The sequence below is a fragment of the Pseudonaja textilis genome, chromosome 2, assembly GCF_049901715.1.
Source record: "Pseudonaja textilis isolate UNSWEBS1 chromosome 2, rPseTex1.2, whole genome shotgun sequence".
Classification (NCBI taxonomy): Eukaryota; Metazoa; Chordata; class Lepidosauria; order Squamata; family Elapidae; genus Pseudonaja; species Pseudonaja textilis.
This window is the reverse complement of record NC_141991.1, coordinates 216,474,434-216,489,526: the sequence shown is the minus strand read 5'-3', so window position 1 is coordinate 216,489,526 and position 15,093 is coordinate 216,474,434. Positions and strand designations below refer to the sequence as shown.

Here is a 15,093-nt window from a genome sequence, read left to right as displayed (position 1 = left end):
ATTTTCAAGAAGTGCTTTGCCATTGTTGCCGTTTCCTTAGGTTAAGACAGTAACTGCCAAAAGTCAACCTATCACATTTATAGCAGGACTAGAACTCACAGTCTCCCGGCTTTTAGCTCAGTACCTTTAATCTCTGCATCAAACTCGATATCAAAGTAATATTGAATAACAGAGAGTTGGGGGAAACCTTGGAGGTCTTCTAGTCCTATCCCCTGCTCAAGCAGAAAACCCTATACCATTTCAAATAAATGATTGTCCAATCTCTAATACTGAAATATATAAATATAAAAAAATATTCTCTTCAAACTTTTCTTCACATCTCCTATTACCAAGCTACAGTCATTTGAATGTGTTTCCTAAATTGCTAATTTTGCACTAAATTATGTTAAGGTTCATTGTGCCATTTTCATTCAATTTCGCCAAGTCTCCATTTCCCAATGTGTTAAGAGAGGGTCTTTCCACTTCATCTTCTACTTCTCCTCTGCACCTAAGACTTATTAACCAATCTACCTTGGAGCACGGGTTTAGTGCTGCTTCAAAAGAGTGCTAGACTCATATTTAGAAATTTCTTGACTGGCAGAGTATAAAGGTTCTGAACAGTTCTGCACCCCACCCCATCCCATCAAACTTTAAGGAGAGCAATTAGTAGCTGTTTTTCCTACCAAAGGGTAATGCTCAGTGGGATAGGAAACAAAACCAGGGAAATCTATCAATCTTACCCGTCTTCACTTTACCCATCAAAATTGCTAGAACCATAGGACTAACTACTCTAATTTATGGGAGAATGCAATTTATATTGGCATATTTTTCCATCATCTCGAGGACTTGAGGAGAGCACATTACAGTAATCTGTGCCCTTAGTTCTTGGTTGTGTATTTCTTGTATCCTGTAATAATCTCTTGTCCTCCTCCAGAATTAGTGATTTTAGGAAGTTTTATTCTTTGTGATATTAATAGAATTAATATATGAAACCTGAATACAATGTGTTTAGTTCCTCTCATTCTCATCATCAGTTCACAATAACTAAATCTAAGATTAGCTAAAATGTATGGTAGAATTGTTTTAACCATTAACTTTTGCTATAATTAAATGGTCAGGTACTGATATTTCTCCCTATATGTTTTTCCATGAAATGTCTTTGTATTAACTCTTCAAGCCTTAAATAAATAGAATGGCAAAAATGGCTGCTTGTTCTGAAATGTTATTTTTACTATACAGTGATCAAGTCCTTAACGTTTCCACAAGAAATTTATTTGCGGAATGTTGATCTAAATCTTGCTATTACTTAAAAACATTTCAATAAATGAGTATGTCTTCTTTCTTTTCTTCTGTGTAAAAATCTATACACTGATAATGTTATCTTGTTTGGTAATGAAATGTCTGCAAGAAAACAACCAAGCTCAGAGAGCACTGAAGACCTCACAGTTCAACTGTGAGCTATAAATATTCTATCAGTTGTTTCTTTATTCAGTGCTTTCATACAGGAAATTTTAAAATGCATATTAGTGATTGAATGATTTTACTTTCAGTTAAATAGCAATCTAGTTAGTCTACATTCTGTTCAATATGAATTGTTTTACTGGAATTTTAATTGGGATAGAAAATGTGAGCTTCTAGAAATACAGAAGTTGGTTTACTCAGATATCATGAAAGTAGAATGGCTGCTACTAAGAACAAAATGCTTCTGGTTTAGTGGTGTATATGTATCTATGTATGTGCTCCGTGCTATAGCTATAAGTAATTCATCAACTCCATAAAACTCATGTTATGTATCTCATGCTTTAGCACTGGCCCTGATAGCTCAGAGAAAGTATTCATCATTATTTGTTTTATTTCCCAATTAGCTTCTTCTCAGTTAAGTGTTGTATTTAGGTATGATTTAGCTTCATAATGATGTGTATCCTTCCTCTTCAAGTTCCGTATTCCATTTTATTTAAAATCAAACAAAAATATTGAACAAATCATAAAAAGACTATTAAAGAAATAAACACATTGGTTATGTTCATAATGGAATCATGGATATACATGCAGGACTACAAAGGTAGTTTGACATAAGCTCAGTGATAAATTAGATTTATGTTATATAGCATATAAGATATTTGCATGGGAGAGGAATTAGATAATAGGTGACTTGATATGACTACAACTGTATCAGAAATTTTCTCAAAAGAAAATAAGTGTATTTCATAGACTATGTTTTCTTTTTTAAACATATTCTCTTCCAATTTTTCCTAATTTGTTTATGCTGGAATAAATGTACTAGTACTTGCAGAATAGTGGCATACATAAATTAAAATGCACATTTAGAGAAAAGTGTACAAAATGAGCAATGCATATGTTATCCTCCTGTTTCAAGAGAGGAAGGGAGAGAGGGAGAGGGAGAGAGGGAGAGAATGTGTGTTTGACTGCATAACATGTATTATAATGTATACAATGAACCAAGTTTGAGAGGTAAGGTCAGAATTCTAAATTTTAATGAAATTTATTGGGACAAGTGCTGATCACAGTTTCAAATTCAGTATTCACTGTTAAATAGGAATATTGTCTGAATTAATTTGCTAAAGAAGAAAACTGATGATGGGAGTATGCATAGCTACAATTATTTACCAATAAATAGATTTTTATTGAAGATTGCACATTGTAATTAATTGCAATTGACCAGTTGCAATCCTTTTGTAGCAATTTATTATGCTGCATTATTTGAAAGATTAGCTTTAATATGAGTGATTCCTTAATGGTATAGACTGATGGGCTGACATATACTGGGGTTGGAATATTCATGGTCTTCCATGCATTGCTAAATTACAGTTTCCAGCACTGGGCATATCCCCAGCAGCTGTAGAAACTAAGGTTCTCCATCTCTGGTATATAGATGAATATAGCCAGTAAATCTGTAACATCTTTGAATTTTTTTGTCTTTGTTTTTTCTTCTGTTTGTCTGACTTGTTGCCAATACAATTTTGACAGCATGCTGTAATGTATAACGCAGTGAGCTGCTTCATCTCAGGCAGCAGTGAATCAGACCTTGCATACTTTTATTTGCCAAATAGACATTAATAAACTGGTGAGGAGTCATTCACCATATACTTAACTCTTTCTCTCTCACACACATCATCACATGTTATGCATGTTATGTACCCACACCATAAAGCTTGGCTAAACAAACAAATCAAGATGATAGAAGAGGAAACAGATGTTAGAGAGAGCTTACTGAGGAAAAAAAAAAGTGGAGTATAGAGACTAGGGATTACTAAATGTAGCTGTGCCTTTAGCCTCCTACATCTTGATCATTATGCTTTTTTCAAGTAAAGGGAGAAAATGTTGAAACTTATTTTTGCCCAGAACTTCTGACTGGTGATTCCTTTTTGAGCAATTTCAAATGTCTGTTGTTTGGGATCTATAGGGGAGATCCCAAACCTAGAAATAGTCTTGTCTTTTGCTGCTAAAGCTAAAGCCACCCCATTTGTTTATTTTTATTTATTTATTTTATTTTGTCAAGCAGGTATAAGTATAAACATATGGCTATGAATACATGAAATGTATACAAATAAGAAAAATAAAAGAAGGGACAGGGATGGTAGGCACGTCGGTGCGCTTATGCATGCCCCCTACAGACCTCATCTGCAGGAGCTCAGGAACCTTCGGTGGTGGTGGCATTTGAGCAGCAGAAAGGGTTAAGGCCAAGCCAAGTGGAGTTCCCAGGGGGCTTTCACCTAATTCCCTGCTTTGCAATTTCTAGCAACTGCTGCTGATTTTGCTCCATTCAGCACCTGGGCTTCTTCGGCCGAGAACAGATCATATGCAACCCTGCTCAGCCTTGGACCCCAAATCATCCTTAGCCTCCACTGTCATGATTGGGGTGGGCTATTTTACCTTAGGGGTTACTCCGTGGGTTATTATTGGTCATAGCTGTTGTTTTAATCCTTGTAGGTTGCTTGGTGTGGACAGTTCCAGTGGTAGCTGGCTAAATAACTAAATACCTGCTCAAGGGGAAAATGGAGCAGGGGCAAAGGTGACAAGACAGCCAGGGGTGACAGTTCCAAAGGAGGAAGATGGGGCAGGCGAGAAGTGGGAAAGAACTCAAAAGTTTCTCATCTTCTCATCCGCTTGCTTCTTGTTCGTTTCAACAACAACAAGGGCATCCATACCAGCGAGGGAGAAGGCACCTTTAAAGGCAGAGTAGCTCGGGGAAAGATTGCTGGGAAAGGTGTGGAGCACTCTTCCCAAACCCAAAGATGCAACAGTTCCTTACCCATTGGACCCCCTGCCAATCGCAGGATCCCTTATCCGCCGTTTCTCATTCTCTTTGCTTCGGGAAAAAGGAAAGTTGCCCGACTTAAAAGAAGAAGAAAAAAAACCAAGCAAAAGAAGGGAGGGCGGGAGGGAGGGAGAAAGGAGAAGGGTGGCGTCTTACCTGTCCCAGAAGTTCGTAGTCCAGTTCGTCTGCTATGAGCCGCGCCGCTTCTAGACCTCCGGGGATCTCGGCTGCCCATTCATTGACAAACTGCCGCTCTGCCTTGGCCAGCAGGACCACCGTCCAAGCGCAGAGGAGAGCCCCGATCACGCCCTGCCCTGCCCGGCATCTCTTTTCCATGGCCCCGGCAGAGCGAAAGGGAGGGATACTTTCCGTGGAGGGGTTGGTTGGTGGGGGAGAGGAGATGAATTCTAGCGGATTACGAGGCAGGCGGGAGAAGTCGGGAATGGTTGGGCTGGAGAAGGCGAGGAAAGTCCCCTTGGGCTCCGGTTGCTACGGGAGAGGAAGGAGCGGGCAGTTGCTAAGAAAGTGCCTCGCCGCCGTCGCCTCCTTCGCTCTCCTCCGCTCGTCTCATGCTGGAGCCGGGCTCGGAGCCGCCACGGCCGGAATGGGAATGAGCGGCTTCCACGTCAAAAGGACGAAAGCGCTCCCTGACGTCAAATCTCCCGGCCTGGATTCTTGCTGGATGTTCCCGGGGGAAGAGGAGGAGCCGCTCGGAGCGGTCGCCAACGCAGGCAGGGGGCTCCGGGGCTGCGATCAAAATAATCCAGAGAATACGTACGGCGCAGCCGAAGGAGGAGGGGGGGCGGAGGAAGGGCGAGGAGCTGTCCGCGGTCCCGGAGCCTTCCCCCTCCACTCATGCCCTTCGCCTTTCTCCCCACTTCCAAGCCCGGTTCCCAAACCGCTCGCCCCCGCTGGGAAAGGGACTCGAGAGCGAATCCGTGCTAGCTCTGGCTTCCCCAACCGGTGCCATTCTCAGTGCAAAGCCTGCCTTAAAGATCTGACGAGTTGGACACCGCTGTGGTTTGGGGGAAGGAGGAGAGAGGAAATGGTCCCCAGATGTTGGAATCAACCGGGTGGGCGGCAGTTGGGAGCGGAGTAAATTTCCAAAAAGGGGTGGGTGCATGTGAGTAACATCTCTTCTTTAATTAAGAGTGCAGGTGGACTACCCAAGAGGATTCTTTATTCTCTCTCTCTCTCCTCTCTCTCTTCCTCTCCCTCTCCCTCTTCCCCGCTCTCCGTGTGTGTGTGTGTGTGTGTGTGTACAAGAACTATACCCATAGGTGTAGCCTCCCCCCACCCCAGCTAGTTTTAAAAAGATGTAGGCATCGATCAATAAAGGTTGCTCCCTCTCCTACTGCTTAGGTAGAGAGCCCTATTCTGCACAGGGCAAAAACATGGAAATGTAGCCAAGCAGAATATATGGCTGCTATCATTCCTTTTAATGGGATGAAATGGTGGGAAGGTGAAGAACCAGAGGTAAAACCTTTGCACCTTGCAGCATATTAGTTGGTCGGTCATACAAGATTCCTTACCTTGTTATTGTTTCAGTTTAGTTTCTTGGTTTGCAAACATCTTGAATATAATTTATCTGAAAAGGCTGGCTTTGCACAGTGAAGTTAAATGTTTTCAAGTGGATTTTACTCCGAATTAGTGGTATCTGTGGGGTGGGGTAAGGGGGGGGAACGACAGAATGATGAATCAGTGATTGTATGGATAAATGTTCGCCCTTTTGACGTTTATTTAGTAATTACTGTTATATCTTCCAAGGAAATTCTAATAAAGTTTTGTTTTTGCATATTTGCATACATATAACTCGATGGCATCTTCTTTTTCTCATTCGTTCTCAGGATCCAGTTTTATAGAGTATATTAGCATTGATAACCCTTAAAGATAAACATTATGCTACTCTTCGTTGCTGTTGAAATGACATACTGGTTGGCATAAACTTTGCCTTTTAGTATTGAACTTCAATTTGGATTTTTCACTTCCAGTTTCAGTTTCACAATGAAGGTGTCTAAGATTTTTCAAAGAAATATGTTGAGCTGAGTGTATTATCTGCATATCATAAACTGTTGATGTTTCAGTCTTCAGGTTTTTCAAGCTATCATATTTTCCATTCCTACCAAAATATATTTGTTGTGTATGTTAAATGGATAGGAGGACAATATATATTCTTAGCCCTTTTCTAGTCTGAATCACTGTGTCTCCAGATTCAGTTCTTCCTGAATCTACTTGTTCACTGCTCCTCAGAAGAATCAAGTGTTCTGTATTAATATTTCCCACACTCAAGCAGTAACTGTGAGAGGGATCTTGGAGTCTTAGTGGATAACCAGCTAAGTATGAGCCAGCAGTCTGCAGCAGCAGCCAACAAAGCTAATGCAATCCTAAATTGCATTAACAGAGGGATACAACAAGATCAAGGTACTAATACTACTCTATAAAGCCTTAGTAAGACCACACCTAGAGTACTGCATCCAGTTTTGTTCACCACATTATAAAAAAGATGTCGAGACTCTAGAAAAAGTATGGAGAAGAGAAACCAGGATGATTAGGGGACTGGAGACTAAGGCATATGAAGAACAGTTACAGGAACTGGGCTTGGCTAGTCTAGTAAAGAGAAGGACCAGGGGAGAAATGATAGCAGTGTTCCAATATTTGAGGGGCTGCAACAGGGAGGAAGGGTCAATCTATTTTCTAAAGCGCCTGTAGGACAGACAAGGAACAATGGGTGGAAACTGAACAAGGAGAGATTTAACCTGGAAATAAGGAAAAACTTTCTGACAGTGAGAACAATCAACCAATGGAGCACCTTGCCCTCAGAAGTTGTGGAAGTGCCATCACTTGAGACTTTCAAGAAGAGATTGGACTGCCATTTGTCAGAAATGGTGTAGGTTCTCCTGCTTGGGTGGGGGTTGGACTAGATGAGCTACAAGGTCCCTTCCAATTCTGATTATCTGTTAAATTTACAATTCAAAGGCATCAATCATCATAATAAGTTAAAACACAGAATCAAAACTAGCTAGATTAGATGCGCAAATGAAGCTGTCTTGATTGTTGTATGAACTCAGGATTTAAACTGGGATAAAAAGCAATCCTACTTTGATTGGTGAGGGATACAGTTGGGTTTACATTTATGACTATTTCAGTGTTATCATCATTCCACTTTTTGTATCCAACCCATCAGCTAAATTCATCATTTTAGCCAAATGCATTCATGTATGGGTACTATTAGGCATGCAAACTTTCTTTGTGTGCTGTATGGGTCATACATACCTTTTATCATTCTATTTTTGACATTTTAGACATTTTTACATTTTAGATATGTCCTAAATATCCCAAAAGTTAAAAATGTTAAAAAAAACCTTTAGGAAAAGAATCAGGCCAGACTATTACCTTTCAATGCAATCTGGCATTTGACTCTTCAAGGGATAGATCCCACTAGACTGATATGTAAAAAATTGCCTGTGTTTGCTTAAAGCAGATCTCTGCAATTTTCTTTGGGTTTTGAGTTGCTCCAGCTCCATATCATAATTTTAAAAGTGATTGTGGTGGAGGAAAATTAAATCAAATTGAATATTATATTTTTCCCTGATGTTAATTGTTCAATAGTCACACTGAATCATTAATAGTAATTCTCCATTTCCTTACATTTCTGGTGGCTTTTAAAATTGAATATAAATTAAGGATTTGGGGGAAAAAATAACTCTCATACATATGCAGACAATTGCATCTGACTCATTCACATCTCATAGGCAGAAGTAGCTTGAAGAAGATGGCATTGGATGTGTGTGATGGTGGGCATGTGGGCATGAACAAGTACTTCTTGACAGGTAACGTATTTCCAGGCCACCAGCTGGATAACTACAATTTAATGAGTAGTCGTATTTTCCACCATTCCCTTCTTCCCCACAACTGCTATCCCTGTGGGGTTTTGCTTATATATCTTCCCTTGTAAGAGCTCTCAAATTTTTCTCAGCTTCAGGACTTTTTTTTTTTTTTAAAAAATAACGTTTTATTTGGGTTTTCACACATACAAAATACAAGTAAAACATCTTTTTTGAAAATAGCATGGTCCCAGGTTGAACTTCCTTATAAGACACAAAACTCAATTTCATGCTCCTTTTTGTATTCTATTCCTTATCTATTTTGCATTTTCTATATAGTTTTTCCCCTCTTTTGATTTTCTCGATTTTAATTTAATTATCTCATCTCAATTCAAATCATTATATTTATACTTTTGTCTGTTCTGTTTCAATTTCATATTATCTTTTCTCATTAAACAAGTTTTCTCCTGTAGTTACTAATTGGAGTATGACACCTTTATATCTTTTAATTACATCCATTCAACTCTTATTTAAACTTCAATATATACCTAAGGTTATGACCTTCAATATAATACATAATACATAACTTCCAATCAAATTCTGCTTGGTACATTCTTATAATACACACTATATTCTTTTTTAAAAAAAGATTGCAAATATATGTAATTATAAACCCTCATTCCGTTCCAGTTCAGTTCTATCATTAATAATCATTAAAATCTTAACATCTTTAACACTTCTTTTCAATTAAGTATCATACTTCCTTAAAAACACATATAATCTCCATAATTAATTTTTCCCTTATTTCTCTTCACGTATGTTTTATAAATCATTAAATACCTTTTATTACATTTATTTATTGACAAGCATTCCACTAAATTACGATAGCTATTTTATCAGACATTTTAATCATACATTGTTTCATATTTTCTAAAATTATTTCTGCCTCTAATATAACCATACTATCTTATGAACCTTTGCAGAATCCCTTTTTCCATTAAATTTTCACCCATTATCTCTAAATAGGCCCTGTTTCTCTGTATTTTTTTCTGTCCTTCATGACTTCTTTTCCTTTCTTTCTTCCCTCTCATCTTCTCCCTCCCCTTTTTATCCCCTTGTCTCTCTATTTCCAATTCTTTCTTCTGCATTTCCCTCTTCTGTTGCTTTCTGATTTTATACTTATTTTTCACTCTATTCTTTTTTTTGAGTAGTTTTTCCCAATCTTAAACTTTCCATTCTCTTTCCCCCCCTTTCCTTTTTTCCTCATCAAAGATTACTTGTTCATTAAAGATGGCTTCTTCTTTGTCGCAATCTTCTTGTTCTGCAGGCATTTCTTGTTGTTTCTCATAATTCCAAATCTCCATTTCTAAAAACTGAAATACGAAGCCAAAAGAACCTCTCCTTCTTGTGCATCTTCTTTGTACTTTTTAAGTTCCATTTTCAGTTCTTCTAAAAGTGGGGCCATATTAAACAGTTTTAAACAACCACACGATTGATTTTAGTCATTCAAAACAATAACCAAGAATCCAGAAATCATCAAGTAATCCAGATAGTCCCAAATTACATCTTCTTATTTCTTTTTCGACTTTCTCTTCCTGGGGTTTTTGTTGCGATATTTCAGTTAGAATGTATCTTTTGGAAGTCTTGTTGAGATTTTGCTATAAGTTCTTTTTTAATTCCAGGCAGTCTCCTCCCTTCCAGATCCTGCCCTTTTATTCTTCCTCTCTCCTTTCCTGTTTTCAAAAGCTTTTGATTATCCAGAAATCTTTATTATCCCTTTGACTTTTTATTTTCAGCATTAAATGCCTATTGATGTCAAAGTGGATTTTTTTCCAGTTTCTTACTTAAGTCTCTTAGCTGTTAGTATAGGAAAAGGAGAAAAAAAAAACCCAAATCTTTTCCCTTTTCTCTCTCCTTCACAGCTTAAAAATATTCTTAGGGAACAATGTTATTGTTTTTTAATAGTTTCAATTCCAGGTACCTTATTTGTTGCTTTTGCTGTTTGACCTGGTCATCCAAAACTTTCTCCTCTTATCTTCCTCCTGCACATTCTTTTCCGGTCGAGTTCTTGTGGTGGCCATTTCTGACCACCGCTGCAACTGTCTTCAGGAAAGGGAGTAATGGCCAGCTGGTGAGGAGAGATGCAGCTCTCCTCAACCCTGCAGGCAGTCTCCCCCCTCTTCACCACCTCTATGGGGTGGCTTAGCCCTGAAGCCAGCCGGCTCGGGGCACTCCAGCAGCGAGCACGGATCGAAGCCTTGCAGAGACGAGGTTTCGGTCTGTCGCTGAAGAAGCTCCAGCTTCAGGACTTTTAATGCTGGTTAAATGCTGGTTGTCTCTGCCAATAACCATTTTTATTTCAGTTCATACAGGTCCTATTTTTTCTTTTGCTTCGATCAGTGTTCAGATGAGAAGTATACAATATATTCCTTAAGCTCTGTTATAGCAAACTTCTGTTGTATTTTTATACTGTAATGTATTTTATCATATTAACTATTTTAAGTTGTCATTCATACTTCTAAAATTGAATCAAGAAAAGTTATTTTTCAACACACTCAGGCACATTAAATTCATTTGTAGTGCTAATGGGGAATTGTCAATCCTCAGTCTTCATTCTGATCTTGAAGACAGATAACATCATTCTCACCATTTGTCCATTCTTTGCATTGTTGGTTAACAAGCGTTCAAGTGTGAGAATCTCCATAGACATCTTTCAAGCTTCTTTGTGAAATTGTGGTACTTAAATAGTTAACTGAAGATCTATTATTAACAGAGGTAAAAAGAAGAGATGCTGACACTATTGTTAGCACATAATAGGAATTGTGATCATTTGTGTCACAAGTTGTTGCTTTCTTATTGGATGAAGAATTTACAGCTTGTCATAGATATCATTTAATATATGCAGATAACAACTCCTTTCCTTTTTAAATTACTTCCTGCTAAATTGAGATGTGTTGGAGGTTGTCTGGTGACACCTTTTCAAGAGACACATATGGCTGCTGCTATTTTTATGCATAGTTTCATCTCAACTTCATACTCAGAGTAACATGGAAAGGGATTTTTCTCACTCTAAGGTAGTGTTTATTTGTTTTTATTTGTCAAATTTAAAGAAGGTTATTGAGAAGGCAGTCAACTTGCAATTTTGAAGATGCATGGAAGGTAAATAGCCTTAATCCCTTGCTACTGGGTTTCAGGCTGGAACATTTTTTTTTATTTTTTTATTTATTTTATTTTGTCAAGCAATTATTAGATAACAGATATAAGTATAAACATGGTTATGAATACTTGAAATGGATACGAATAAGAAAAATATGCTGAGACTGCACTGATTGTGTTTTTCAATAATCCTGCAATGGGTTTAGGATGGAGAAGTGCATCACTTCTAGTCCTCTTTGAGCTCTCAGCCACCTTAAATGCCATTAAACATACTATCCTTGGCTAAGAGGGCTGGGGCTAGGTGACATGGTGTTGCCTCCTTTCTCTATTGTTTCTTCCAGTTGATATTGGCATCTCTGTATGTGTGGGAGAACTGGTTTGTAATCTGGTGATCCTCTAGACTCCTGGTTCTTACTTAAAGATCAGTGAGGCCTTTCTGCAAATTTATATTGTGCACCCATTGCATCTTCTTCTAGAGCAAGACATTCTGTTTACTGATTACTCATACCTTAGTCACTAACCTGTTGGATTTCTATAATGTACTCTACATAGGACTACCTTTTAAGACCAATTGAAAACTTCAGTTGGTCCAAAATATAGCAGGAGAGATAACAATGGGTATGCCTCACCATGCCCATGTAATACCACTATTTTGTGAGCTGCACTGACTTCCAGTACGTTTCCATGTATAATTCAGCATGCTGATTATTACGGATGAGGTCCAATATAACATTGGGTTACTTGGGAGATTGTCTATCCCTGGAATCTTTGCCTGTGTCATAAGGTAAACATGCTCCAGGTTCCCTCTCTGAAACAACGTTCAATGGAATTTATGGGCCTTCTCTGCCCTTTGGAATGAGCTCTAGCCCCTTATGTTTGAATTGTTCCAACCTTATTGCATTTTTCGTACAAAGACTTGGCTTTTAGATGAACCAATTCTGTGATATGTATGTTTTTATTGCCAGTCTTAATTATGTATTGACTCTATTTTATTTTATTGAGAATATTTTTGGTTTCTGAATTTTTTTCATTTTTACTTTTGTATGCTGCTCACAGTTACAAAGTGTGAAAGAAGCAGCCTTATAAATCTTATAAATAAATAAGAATAATAGTCTGCATTATGATTTAGGTACAAATTATTGGGAAGTACAAATTATTGCACAATAGAGCACATTTAGAAACTGCAAATAGAACATACTTGATGTTCATTTCAGCTATCAACAAGCAAGTGACAACATCTGGGTGACTCTTGTCTAGATCAAGAGTCTAAACAGGTTGGGAATAGTAAGCACTTAGATAGGTGGCTCCAGAGAACACAAGTACTATAAGGTAGGGTAGGGTAGGGTAGGGTAGGGTAGGGTAGGGTAGGGTAGGGTAGAGTAAGGTGGGGGGGGGAGAATAGGGCAGGGAAGGGAAGGGTGCTAAAGTACTACAAGATAACTTATAACAATGTTTATCCAATGTAATATCCAGATTCCATAAACATATGTTGTAGGAATTAGATGGCTAGATAGAATAAGAAATTTCTGTGCTATGTATTGATTCCTACTTATAATAGTTCTCAGACAGAATTTCTGATTTTAGTAGTTGTAAAAGATCAGTATGATGATCCTGATTAGGGCATGGTGCCTAAGTGGGGACATTATCTGTAAAGTTATGTAAAATGTTTGTTTTTGGGGGACAAACCCATTATCAGCTTTATTATTAAACAACATTTCTGAAGAAAATCAATGGGTACATTTAAGCTTGATATTTAGGAAATTGATTAAGACTATAAGTTTCATATAGTAGATGGGAGAAAATATGTGTCCAGATATTTGGTATTGTATTGGAATATGTCTTACATTTTTTAAAATTGTACTTTTTTAATGATTTGTATTGCTTTTTCTACTACACTGTTTTACTTGTTCGCTTCCTTGTTGCATATAATACCTTATAGGGTTCAGAGTAGGAAAAAAGATAATAATAGATATGGATTTAATACATAGATTTTATTTCTGCTTGTTCTTTTAAAAAATCTCCATATGTTCCTGGTTAATTTTTTGTGTAGGCTCAAGCCAATATTTATGTCCATTCCTATTTATTTAATAATGTGGAGATCTACAAGGAGAAAAATATTGGTCTTTTAAAAAAATAAAAGATATGAAAGAATTTATCAAATAAATTCTTTAAGGTACTCAGTTTAAATATACTCAACCGATATCAGCCATTGTCTATTTTTATGACAATATTAGTTTGGTAACTAATAATTATAATTCTATAACTAATTATATAATACTGGCAGTGAACTCTGGGAGTTGCTATGCCAACACATCAGCAACCGGCCCAGGTACTGCTTAAGATTTTGCTTTTGTCTGCTTGATTGATCAAGTTAGAGGCATTGTAGGTTTTTGTTTGTAAAATAACCTTGTTCTATTCTTGTTAAAATCTAACTTTGATCTTCTATAAGCAGTGAAAAATCATGCTGTTGTTAATATAAAAATAAACCTCTCATCATACTAGTACTGGGTATCTAATGAAGAGATTGGCAGTATTTTATCCCACAAACAATATTTTCTACTTTCTTTCTTTGTGGTGGTTTTTGTAGCTGGATATAGAAACCATAATCCACATAGCAACAATGGCTAAAAGCAAGCAAGATTTTTAAAAATCTCATAAATGGTATCCTCGTGCTTTTGGATCTTAAACGACAGATCAACTTATGCTGTGCCAAGTCCTTAGATAGTGTTACATAGTAGAACATATCTGATTGCAGCATAACTCAGGCTGAGTATTAAATGTCCATTAAAGCCGTGAAAATTCTGGAAGGTTACTTATTCTCTATCAATTATACAATGGTATAAATTGCTCAGCTCTCAATTTATATTTGAAGAAACGTTTCATAGTCTGGGGTCCATTTGAAAATGTACTTGGAAATATGGATGGTATACATTTTTGTGTGTAATTGTTCCTTTTTTCTCTATCCTTAAGTGAAATGGCTAGTTGTAATGTTTTAATTTACATTAAATACTGTATGGAAGCCTAATTTTTGTATAGCACAAATTTTTTATAGCATAGGTTCAGTCAGCTTCAGATAGGATGCCATATGTAAGAGCTACAGTTAAAAAGCAGACAGGTTAGAGACAGCTTTAGGAGCTGGTTTTGAGAGTTTTTAAAGAGCCTCCAGCACATTGTCTTTCTTAGCAACCCACCACCCCCTCTTAATTCTGCTGGATGGTTTTATAAACATGATCTCTTTAGCCAGCTTTCTAGCTTGATTTCCTCCACCACCCTGTGCTTATATAAAAAGCAGCATGTGCCAAGCTTTTAGATTGCCTTGCTTCTCATCCTCTGGATTAAAAACAGTCCTTACTCTCCTCCCCTCCACTCATGCCTACCCATAACACAGCTTCCCCTCAGAGGCTGTAACAGTCATCTAGCTGTCCTGGAAAATGACACGGTTGTGTCAACATTATTATTTTGGGTGGGAATTTATGTGCACCCTGGTAGCTTTCCTCTCATACTAACAATTCATATTCTTGATTTTTTGTGTGTATGCAGATCAACAGACAAATGTATTCAGTACGTGCAGAAAGCAGGAAAGTGGGGGACAACATTTCCCTTTTCTTTTGCATGCAGTGGGGTGTCTGTGTGAAGGAATTTCTCCAAGAGCTGTCACCACCACAAGAGCTCTCCTATTGGTCAGTTGAAGGGAGCCTTGATGGCTCCTACTGGTAGTATCCCAGCTTGTCTCAAATGCTGTATTGAGCAAGAGTGAGATGATACACAAGCCTAATTTCAGACAGCAATCAGCCAAATAGTTTTTGCATTTCCAGAGCATTTTGTAAAACCTGTGATTTCTGCTACATTGCTTCT

At 37.7% G+C, this 15,093-nt stretch overlaps 1 protein-coding gene and 1 long non-coding RNA gene across 3 annotated transcripts in view; one reads left to right on the top strand and one right to left on the bottom strand.

Annotated features, from left to right (window-relative positions):
* Nucleotides 1-4,868, bottom strand: part of PCSK1 (proprotein convertase subtilisin/kexin type 1) — a 39,934-nt gene extending 35,066 nt beyond the window's left edge. For both annotated transcript variants that reach the window (XR_015742250.1, XM_026719249.2), the window contains exon 1: nucleotides 4,415-4,868. Coding sequence is in view for 1 of the 2 variants with exons in the window: in XM_026719249.2 (XP_026575034.1) it covers nucleotides 4,415-4,594 (180 nt within the window). In the remaining variant the exon portion in view is untranslated. The remainder of the gene's footprint in view (nucleotides 1-4,414) is intronic.
* Nucleotides 3,703-15,093, top strand: part of LOC148127363 (uncharacterized) — a 50,769-nt gene continuing 39,378 nt past the window's right edge. Inside the window, exon 1 of the long non-coding RNA XR_015742252.1 lies at nucleotides 3,703-3,859. This is a non-coding gene — a long non-coding RNA (uncharacterized LOC148127363). The remainder of the gene's footprint in view (nucleotides 3,860-15,093) is intronic.